Genomic DNA, 11,634 nt, shown 5'->3' with positions numbered 1-11,634 from the left:
CAGGACACATGATATGAAGAGAACAAGTATCAATTGGGTCAAAATGTGCCAGAAAATTATGCCAGAAGAATTTTGAGATGTGACTTAATAGTAGTGAGGGAGAGGTCTATAGAGGGAGAGGTCTATAGAGGGAGAAAGTTCCATAATCTTGCGTCATCATTGCTACTATCAGAAAAGAATTCAACATCTGGAGCTATCTTCTTAAACTCTTGTAAGATCTCAAAAATATTGCCTCCTTCAGGTAACACGACCTCTCTTCTTACTGCTGAAATGCACAATCAAAAGCCCCATTTTTAAATGGGTGTGTGACCACACCCACTGTACATGTGCTAACTCACGTGACATTTATCATAAACACTAGATTGTGACATTTTAAGCTTAGGATGTGACATTGTAAGCTTACAATGTGACATTGTAAGCTTACAATGTGACATCACAGACTTGGGAATTTTGTTACAAACAGCGTGCCATACAATCTGTCCACGACCATACCTGAGTACTAGTTACCAGGGAGCTGTCCAAATATTAGTGATGGGTGATACCAATAAATCTAATTCGGTTCGATTTTGAGTACTTTTTCTCTGAGTATCAATGGTATTGAGTACGATTCTGAGTACATGCTATTAACCATGCCCCTTTAAAGTATCAATAGTTATAATAATAGTATTATGTGTATAGGTTGCATGCATAGACACTAACTGAATTGTCTATTAGCCATGCTGGCTACAAGTTTAAACTTTAAAGGTTTTGATTTAGGAATACCATCTTGTCGATGTTCTCTGGTTTCAACCTGCTACGTATCTCAAAAACCAGTTGTCCACCGTTTGAAAAGAGCCTTTTTGAAGGTAGAGATGAACCCGGAATACATAAGTATTTACAGGCAATTTGATTTAAGTATGGAAACCAGGCTTCGTCCTGCTTCCACAATTGAGAGGGATCCCTGGTCCTATCTATTTTAGGCTCTTCAAAGAATCTTCGTACTTCGATAGTGTTCTGAGACTGGGCCCTCTTGTGGCTTGTAGAGTCATATACCGAAGCATCAAATGAGTTCCAAAGACTAGAAGAAGCAACTGTAGTCAGACCATCGGCATGACTAGGAGATACTTCATCGCTCTCTGATGTAGTTGTGGATGCAGTAAGTAGGTTGGCTACCTCATTTGTAATTCGGCTGACTGCGTGATCTGATGATGCTGCTGTGGAAAAAGGCAGTTTCTTGAACCTAGGATCTAGTAGTGTTGTTACAGCAGTAATGAATGCTCCCTCAACAGGAGCAAAACTATGAGGCAATTCACTCAAGAGCTTTGTAGCTAGGGGGATTGAGTTATGAGAAATCATGGCCTTTTGTAAGTTGACAAGTGGAATAATCAGTGATGTTGTGATATATTTATTCCCCAATATATTCACTGTAGGCTCAAGGAATGTGCCCAATACAGAGAGTGAATCTGATATTAGTGACTTTTTGTCATCTATGAGGCAGAGATGGTTCTGGTCAGTCAAGCAGAGAGCTGTTGTGAGCACATCTTTTTGCTCAAAAATTCTCTGAAACATGAGGTACATGTAAGTGGAATTCCATTTCGTTGTCACTTCCTGCACAAGTTTATGTTCAGGCAGTGACAGCTGCTTTTGTATGTCTCGTTGCTTTTCAGCTGACTTGACACTCCTATGGAATTGAGACACAGTGTCTTTACATTTCTGTTGAACATGGGTGAGATGGTCATCATTACGGATAGTTGTTTGCACCACAAGGTTTAATGAGTGAGTAAAACAAGGTAAATGCCACCATGTTGTCCTTCCAATTGCTGCAATCATGTTGCTTGCATTGTCTGCAACAACACAGACTACTTTTTCAGCTATATTGCCGGCTGAAGCAGCTCAGAGGCAACGTTATCAGCTGTATTGTCAGTCAAAAACTCAAAAGTCTCTATAACTGCTGATTTCAACTCCCACTGCTTTGTGATATAATGAATTGAAACACAACAGTATGACCTACTTTGGTTTGAGGTCCATATATCTGTTGTAAAAACAATATCAAGAACTGTTTCCAGTTCTTGATGTAGCCTGGTTTTCTCCTCCTCATAGACATCATGCAGCCTGCTCATAACACTTCTACGACTGGGTAGTTCATATTTGTTGTTCAGTTGTGCAACAAAATCTTTGAACCCAGTATCCTCTATCTCACTTATTGGCTGCAGGTCAGTTGATATCATTTTCACCAACACTTCATCAAGTTTTTTGTTGATGCTATCTTTAGGATAAAGCTGTGATCGTTCTACAGCTTGTTGGAGGGTGGGCTGTTTGACAGTGCTGCTTTCATCTTTCTTCCTTCTTTTTTTCTTCATTTGCCTTAATTTTTTTTGGCACAGTTGCTGTGCTGTTGTGGGTGTTTATTCTTCAGGTGTTTCAGTTGAGTACTGGTACCGTATAAGTGGTTTTTTTCGAGGGGTGCAAATTTCGTGAATTTTGCGAATTCCCCATTGATTTGCGAAATTAAAATGCATGAAAATAAATTAACTTTTAATAAACACACCACACCTTCATTAATTGATTTAGTTATTACGTCTAACCACACCCATAACTCATGGCACTGCTGAAGTTTCTCAAGAAGTCTACTGTTCTTCCTCACCCTGACGGCCCTCTGTCTGAGCGAGTCCCTGCTTCCTCTATTGCTGTAGCAAATAAAGAAGTAAAGAGTCTGGTTGTTTCCCCTGTTGATGAAGTGAAACAAGGTAGATCCAGCTATGGTGCCTACACTGAGAGCAAGAGTAGGAAAACGTGCTTCTGAAATGGGGGGTAACAAGTACTTTGAAATATTTTAGAGATGAATTTGTTGATCGTCCTTTAAAAGAAAGAACAGTAAGAGGTTGGAAAGTATGTTACGAGCAAGAATTGAAGCAGAGAGTCAAAATTGGAATAGGTGACAAGGCCATTAAGAAGCTTGTGAACGAGAAGAGAGGTCATCCATTTCTTTTTGTTGATGAATTGGATTGAAGACTCCAAAAGTATATAAAAATCTAAGAGAATCTGGCGCTGTAGTCAATTCCGCTGTTGTAGAAGGAGCTGCATTAGGAATTGTTAAGGATTATGACAGCAACCTACTCAAATGTAATGGTGGGCATATTGTTCAAGGTAAAAGCTGGTCGAAGAGCTTTTTGAATTGGATGGGTTACGTCAAAATGAGGGCAACTAAAAAATCAAAAGTGAAACCATCTGATTTTGAAAAGTACAAGAACCAGTTTATTCTCGATGTAATGACCATATCTACAATGGAAGATATCCCAAAGGAACTGATAATAAATTGGGACCACACAGGCATAATTTACATACCATTGAGTTCTTGGACAATGGAGAAGGAAGGGGCAACACAAGTTGAAGTTGCTGGTATCAATAATAAAAGACAATTAACTGCCATTTTTTCTAATACTATGACTGGGGATTTCCTCCCTCCTCAATTGATATATGCCGGAAAGACTACTAGATGTCTTCCAAAGTCTGTTACTTTTCGTAAGGACTGGCATGTTAATTTTTCTTCTAATCATTGGGCTAATGAGGCTGCAACAGAGGATTATATTAATGCCATTCTTTTACCTTACGTTGCCAAGAAAAAAGCTGAACTTTTATTACCTATAGACCAACCTGCCCTTGTAATATTTGACAGGTTCAAGGCTCAGTGCACAGAAAAAATTCTGTCATTGCTTGACAAGAATCACATCCGTATCACTATTGTACCTGCTAAATGTACAGACTGGCCAGCTTCAGCCATTGGATATTAGCGTTAATAGATCTGCTAAAGAGTACTTAAGGAAACAGTTTCAAAACTGGTACTCTGAACAAGTGTGTAAGCAACTGAAAGGAGAATTAAAGGCAAAGTTGATTGATCTTTCACTTTCAATTGTGAAACCTCTTGGAGCCAAGTGGATCTATATGATTATTTGAAAAGCAATCCATCTATATCTGCTAATGGGTACAAGGTTGCTGGAATTTCCTTTCAATATTTTCATGCAGTATGTACACACACTACTTACAATGTATAGTTGCTGGTATGTATAAATTATAGTGAATGTTACAATTTTATTAATTGGGGCGAGCATAAGCGAGCCCCACTCAGGCGAAGTTTCCCTCCCTCCCTCCCTCCCTCCCTCCCTCTGTATGTATGTACTTACGTCTCCAGTCACGCCTATTCTGGTCACACCCATGTGTGCACAACTCTCTATTTAGAAATCAATGATCTAATGCGGTAGCATTCTAATGATATATCTTCATTGATGTGGGTGTGGTTACTATAAGTGCAATGAAATAAAAATGGCGCCTACCTTAGCCAATCTTACTTGCAGCAACATAAGACTGATCTGTTGTCAAGACACTTCGCCAGCAGAGAAAATTTAAGAAAACTCACACAAATCTTCAAGTTTATATTAATTATGGTTGAATGACAGAATAAAGCACCTCAAATGGCTCATCAGAGAAAAGAAGTCTTAAAGTACTGTGCTTGAAAATATCATAGTAAAAATTAAATTATACTTATTAAAGTTACAGCTGATATTCTTCACTGCTAATAAAGCTAGAAGAGCAAGCTATAAAATTTCCTTTCATGCATGCAAGTCACAAGTTCTGAGCTGCTGTGCATGTGTATCATTTACAATTTGACAACAACATTAGCCTTTGTGACATCTAAACATTGTATATTGCCATGCTAGCTTGTGCTCGCCCCTTCAATGTTCTACATTCGCCTAGTTAAAATGAATCATATTGCAATGTGTGTGTACAAATAATGACATTAATTTAGAAGCATTAATAAAGGTGTTAAATAATCATAATCAAACTTTGTATGTAGGAAATAGAGACCTTTGGGTAAGAAGCATGAATAAAGGTGTTTCCTCATTTCTGATTGACAGAGATGCATTGCTGACACGTCAGTATTGAAAAGTAGAGCAGTAGCTGTAATAGCAAGTACCCCACAATCCTGTCCTCCAGCTCGCTTGGAGTGTTAACCAAAACTATTTCTTTTCTTGATCTTTCAAACAAATTGAATATAACTTCTGTTGTAGCTTTGCCTACAGTCATGAAAATGGAATCATACACTTGTACAACTAAACTTCTACAAGATAAGCTTGATGCTACTATCCAGTGATTTCCACAAACAAAGATTATTTGAAGACCACAAGATATTTTTGCTAAAGGAGGTCTATTCTGCAAAATTGTATAACCTAGCCCTTCTGTGCCAGGAAACTGCTTTATTAAGATTTTCTGTGCCAGATTTATGTGTCAATCATTTAGCTTGTCATTGTTCACTAAAACCCTCTCATCTGAAATTGTTACCATAAAACCACGAAACTTAATCAAGTCATCTTCACCAAGTAATATACAATCAGTTTCATCATCTAATATTTCTATCACTGACCCTGGTATCTTTCCATCTGTCTTTAACTTTTTGCTTGGAGGCTGCGATGATGAAATGGCTGACGAGGAAGCAGCAGACAACAAAGAGGCATCACAAATTACATCAGCTACATCTGGAATCTTGGCAGCAATTTCTAACATCATTTGACCTTAGAAACTTTCTTCTCTAATCCATAAAATGTAATGGAGCAGGGTAATTCAAGACCTCCCTGAGGCAAGTCAGCAGAATGTCTTCTGGGCCATGTTATTTGACAAACCATTTGCCCTCCGAGTCTTAAAAATAGATGGCACAGCAGAAATCTTCCTGGGAATGTGTCCTACAATAATATCTTGTCTCACAACAGCAACAGCATATGGGTCCATGATATTCCCAATTTTTTCTTTACATAAAACTACTTCTTTGTGCTCTGGTATCCATACACCTTTGTAAATATGATGGCCATGAACACAAGACAGTATTACCAGTCTCTCCATGATAAAACACGTGGATAATTGAGGTGGGTGTGGTTACACGTGAATACTTGAAATGGGTGTGGTAAGGATAGCTTGATGAAGTGTGTGGTTTCCTGTCGGTACTGCATTCGCAAATTAAAATCCGCGAATTAGATTTTGAACAGATTTCGCGAAATATAATTCCCTCAAAAAACCCACTTATAATGTATTGCCACTGTTTGGCTTGATTTGAGTTTTGCAGGTCAAGCACACTGCAAATTCAGGGTCACTATCTTTTTGGAAGTGATTTTAAACAGAGCTTCTTGGTCGCTTACTCATATCGGAGTATATCAGAGACAAAAATTCAAACACTCACTGCAGCTGAGAAGTAATTGCAATGATTAATTTGAATTTTACTCCTTGGATTGATCAATTAATTGTTTTATTATTATTAATTATTGTTCATTAATCATATGCTCCTCCATGTACTTGTTTCATTGAAATTAATTTTGAGCAGGTGTGGTGACTGTGGTCAAAGCTAAGCTAAGTGATCAGGGGGTAGAATATGTAGTATGTTATTGTTGTGACAAACTGTTAGTTTTGTAAGATAAGTTTCAAATGCTGTCCCCAGACTTCTGTCTAGCAGCGTAGAAGGCTGAGGCTGAAAAAGTAGATACCACAATCTTCTTTGGCATAGCAAATATGATTTCAGTGATGTAAGTGAAGAACTGGATGCCGGCCATTTGAACAGTTTCAACCGAATCAGCTCCAAGCTACAGTTACCTTCCTAGGTACAATAATATGTGCATTAACTTTTCTAATTATTATCTTTAATTCAGAATACTTCTGTGCCCAGTTTATTCGGCCATGTGAAGCAAGCCTAATGCTCAGTACTGAAATGCTTAATGCTACAAGAAGGTAGCTAACTTCAATTGCTGTAGAGATTCCTAGATCTAGCAAGCCAAGATTAATTTAATATTTTTTCCATGCAAGATCTGAGCAATCATGCATAAGTAGATGTACAATTTTTTAAACATCAAGATTAACGTGAATGAGATATGAACTGTTGAGGGCTGGGCTTATTATTTTATTAATTATTTATTAATAACTATTAGTTTGTTAACTATTATTAAAGTTAAGTGGGTGTGGTTGTACTGGCAATTGAATGTTTTGGTACTGGAAATGTTTCGATACCAATTTGATACTGCCTTGGAATCGAAGAATCGAGTATTTTGGAATTGGAATCACCCAGCACTACCAAATACTCTAGTAGATGAATGACATCAGCTGGCTTAAGTGGAGAGCTAGAAGAGACTTGAAGTGGGAGGCGACTTATAGCATCAGCACACACATTATTCTTGCCTTCCTTATAAGTAGTAGTGTAGCTATACGCTCCAAAAGTGAGAGCCCACCTCTGAATACGTCTGGATAACAGCACAGGAATTCCCTTCTTTTCATTGAATAAAAATGTTAAGGACTTGTGATTCGTTTTTAATTGGAACGGTCTACCATAGAGATATCAATGAAACTTCCGGACTGCAAAAATGATGGCCAGCGCCTCTTTTTCTAATTGCAAGTACTTTTTCTCGGCCACTGTTAGTGTGCTAGAGGCAAATCAATAGGACGCTCCTCACCACTGGATAGTCTGTGAGCTAGGACAGCACCCGTAAGGAGATGCATCACATGGGAGAGTTAATGGTAATGTGTCATCAAAACGAATCAGTACTCTTGAAGACTTCAACAACTCCTTAATTTTTCTGAAGGACTTCTCATGTTCCTTTCCACATGACCACTTGTTCTTAACGTGCAGCAATTCATACAATGGTGTGAGCATTGTGGCAAGATTAGGCAAAAGTTTGCAATAATGTTTCAAAAGACCTATGAATGAACGTCACATTTGATGGAGCTGGAGCATTTGAAATGGCTTTAACTTTAGATTCAGAAGTCTTCAATCCTTCTCTACTGATTGTATGGCCCAAATACTCAACCGAGGAAAGTAGAAAACTACATTTCTCTTGCTTCAATCTCATTCCAGTTTAAGGACATCTGAGAGACGAGCAAGGTGCCCTTCTTCAGTGGAACCTGCAAAAGACTCCTCCAGCTCTATGTTTTGATAGGCATGTGATAGATCTAGCTTGGAAAAGTTTGTCCCGTCAGACAATGAAGCTAACAAGTCTTCAATATGAGGAAGAGGATACTTGTCTAACTTTGTCACTCGATTTGCAGTGACCTTGTAGTCCCCACATATGCGAATGGATCCATCTCTCTTGATCACTGGAACTATCGGAGCAGCCCAGTCAGCGAAACAAACAGGTTTAATAATGCCATGTTCCTGAAGATGGTCTAATTCAGCTTCCACTTTTGCTTTCAATGCATAAGGGACCAGACAGGCTTTATGAAATATAGGTGTAGACTGAAGATCTACAAACATCTTACCTTGCACTCCACTTTCCCGAGCCCTTCATTGAATACTTCCCCAAAGCATGTTAGTATGTCTTGTAAAGAGCAATTGGTTTCTATACTTTAAATACATTCTGCCAATCTAATTTGAGCATTGACAGCCAATTCTGCCCAAGTAGTGTAGAACCCTTGTCCTTCATTACAATCAAAGGCAATATCATCCTTTGACCATTATGATGTACAAAAACCTCAGTGGAACCCAATACCTTGATTGGTTGTCCCTTGTAAGTATGAAAATTGGCTGTGGAGCATTGAAGAGGCTTCTCAGGATCTTGAACTAATCAATAGGTGTCTTCTCCCATTAGAGAGACAGATGCCCCTGTATCAATCTCCATCTCCACACTAACCCCATTGATGAGAATGCTTGCTAATAGAGGTTTGTTTGAGGCGTTACCAGCTACTTTCAACAAGGAATAATAGTCTTCACTCTCTCCCAACGACTTTTGTCTGTGCTTGATCTTTACTAGAGACAGTGTCACCTTTGTCTTTAGCTTCCTTCTTGCGACATACTGATGCTAAATGACCCTTCTTCTTACAATAGTGGCACATATAATCTCGGAGATGACACTGAGATGCTATGTGTTCACCACCGCAGCGATAACAGATAGCTGTAGATGTGTCCTCTTTCTGCTTAGGACACTTTGATTTTTCCTTTACATGGTGAAGAGGGAGTGTTGAGTGGGGATTATCATGTAATTGCTTTAAATCATTAGTAGCTGCTTTGGCTGCTAAGGCAGTATCCAAGGCTGTATCATTTGTCAGCTTAGATTCCTTAAGTAATGTACGTCACACTGCCTTGTGCCGAATCCCACAAACAATACAATCACGGAGCATGTTGTGAAGTATAGCCTCAGGATATGAACAGTGCTCTGCAATTTTCTCAATGCAGCATAAGTGTTGAACTCAAAGCACTTAGTAATAGGAGAAGGCATAGGATTTAAGTGACTCTGCACTTCGGTTACTAGCTCCTGCAAGGAATAATTGGTTGGCTTCCTTGGCAGTGACAATGTCTTTAACAGAATTGTGAACTTGTGAACAGAATTTCTCACTGAATGTCAGCATTATTTATGCTGTTAGCCTAGAAATAGTGCTCGAGCCTCTTGGTGCACTCCACCCAATCCTTCTGGGAAGAGTCAAAAGTAGTAATGATTCCATGATAAGTAGGTGCTGCCATCTCTTCTCCTTCGTTTCACTGATTCCTTGTTGCCAATTGTTGTGTACTAATGCGTGAATAGACCACGATAGTGACCAATAACAATTCTAAGTTCTAAAAAGAATTATCTTTGCAACAACTAACTATAAAAACAGTACACAACGAGAGAAGTAAAGTATCATATGCAAGGATAGACAATGGATGCACATATAGAAGAATAGAAGAGCCAGTTGCGCAGGCCCAGGTATAGTCTCGTCGCCCCGCCCCTTCGCTTTTTGTGGAAGGGTCTGGGGATACTCAAGGCTTTTTTGTTGCATTGCGCTGGAATGTTGGTGCACCAACCAGATTGCTCTAACCACGTGTGATGACCACAACGGTGTGACAGTCACATGACTCTGTTAAAAATGGCATCTTTGTCAGTGGAAGCAGGTATCAAGACCTGTATAGAGCGACTTGGGTTCAGTGAAGTTAAGAAGGAGCAAGAAGAAGCAATGATAAAATTTGTTACTGAAAGAGATGTTTTTTTGTGCCTACCTACTGGTTTTGGCAAGAGTTTGTGCTACTATAGCATACCAATTCTCTTTGATGTCCGGGCTGGAAGGAGTTCACCAGGTCATCAGTAGTAGCTGTAAGTCCACTTGTAGCTGTAATGAAAGACCAAGTGGCTTCACTTCACAGAGAGGGCTTAACTGCAATAGAAATAGTCAATGAAGACAACAACAATCAGACTGCAGTTGTCAGAGGTGATTTTCAGTATATCTTTTCAACCCCTGAAATCTTGCTAACCAATAAAAACTGGGTCAATGTATTTCAGAGTTCCTCATTCCTGGAAAGGCTAGTTGGAGTAATAATAGATGAGGCACACTGTGTCCAAAATTGGTTCGTCTAACTTATGACAATATTATTCAAATTAATATTAGTTTTTATAGGGGAATCAAATTTCGTAAGGAGTATGCTAAGTTAGGAGAACTTCGTGGTTTTTTTTCTCGTGTATGCATGATGGCTCTTACAGCCACGGCTTCGACTTCATCTCGGAAGGAGATAATTAAGTTACTTGGGATGAAGAAACCACACTTGATAATAAGATGTCCCAACAAACCTAACATCATTTATTACGTGGAAGAAAAGACACAAGATATTGAAATAGTTTTCAAACCCTTAGTTGAAGAAGTAAAAGTGAAAGGAACAAGAATGGATAAAGTGATTATCTTTTGTTGGACCTGTAATGATTGTTCTGCCATATACTACTACTTTAAGGATTTATTGAAGGAGATTATTACTGATCCACAGGGCTATCCAAATGTACCAAAATTTCTAATTGTTGATATGTTTCCTGCTTGCAATTCTGATTTGGTGAAGAATAAAATTCTTTCATCTTTTTCATCTGCTACAGGTCGTTTAAGAATTGTGTTAGCTACTGTAGCCTTTGGTATGGGCATTGACTGTCCTAACATCAGGCATGTTATTCATTGGAGTCCACCATCAAATTGTCAATCTTACATTCAAGAAACAGGCCGTGCTGGTAGAGATGGAATGACAGCTTATGCCACACTCTTTTATTCAAGAAAGGATGTTTCTTTACCCAGAGCTCAATCGTGAAATATTGTATTAACAATAATACATGTCGACGAAAGGTGCTTTTTGAAGATTTCGATTATAAGACTGATAATAGTAATACTGGCTGTAAATGTTGTGATGTGTGTGCAATCGTATGTCAGTGTTATGAATGTTTACAGGTTGAATAAATTATTTTGTAATGTGTTATAATTAAAATTTGAATAATTATGATTACTAAATAATGCGTGATCAATAAATAAGAATTGCTGAAATAGAGAATCAACAGAGTAGGTGGTGTGCATTGTGCACTTAACGATTAACGAGTTTAAATAGCTGATCATTAAGCAAAGATTTCAATTCATCCTGTTTAATTTTTCCTGCTACATTGCACTGGAAGCCTTTAAATTCGCTGTGCTTTTATTTTGGTATTTTGTCGAATACATTAATTTTACGTAACTCATCCAGTACTGAGTTCACAAGATCATTAATGTCTTCTAAAATTGGCAGACATGGAGAATCATCTATATTACTAACGTCTGTTCTTTCCTTAACTGCATAACTATGGAAGTAATGCAGTGACTGAGTGTGACTTTCAGATGTTTATTCCCTTGTCACCAACAATCTTGAATGATGGA

The 11,634-nt window shown here is 38.4% G+C and overlaps 2 protein-coding genes across 2 annotated transcripts; one reads left to right on the top strand and one right to left on the bottom strand.

Moving 5' to 3' along the window:
* Nucleotides 1–738: 738 nt before the first annotated feature.
* Nucleotides 739–1,809, bottom strand: LOC105312475 (zinc finger BED domain-containing protein 1-like). Its single transcript, XM_011405155.1, has one exon. The coding sequence runs from the start codon at nucleotides 1,807–1,809 to the stop codon at nucleotides 739–741; it is 1,071 nt and encodes a 356-aa protein (XP_011403457.1).
* Nucleotides 1,810–9,846: 8,037 nt separating this feature from the next.
* On the top strand, nucleotides 9,847–11,041 carry LOC105312474 (ATP-dependent DNA helicase RecQ-like). The gene is made up of 2 exons (XM_011405154.2): nucleotides 9,847–10,061; nucleotides 10,372–11,041. The coding sequence occupies exons 1-2, from the start codon at nucleotides 9,847–9,849 to the stop codon at nucleotides 11,039–11,041; spliced, it is 885 nt and encodes a 294-aa protein (XP_011403456.2).
* The last annotated feature ends 593 nt before the right edge of the window (nucleotides 11,042–11,634 follow it).

The sequence above is a fragment of the Amphimedon queenslandica genome, unplaced genomic scaffold (genome assembly GCF_000090795.2).
Source record: "Amphimedon queenslandica unplaced genomic scaffold, v1.1 AMPQUscaffold_13440, whole genome shotgun sequence".
Taxonomy (NCBI): domain Eukaryota; kingdom Metazoa; phylum Porifera; class Demospongiae; order Haplosclerida; family Niphatidae; genus Amphimedon; species Amphimedon queenslandica.
The sequence above is the reverse complement of the archived record's forward strand: the minus strand, read 5'-3'. Positions and strand labels throughout refer to the sequence as shown.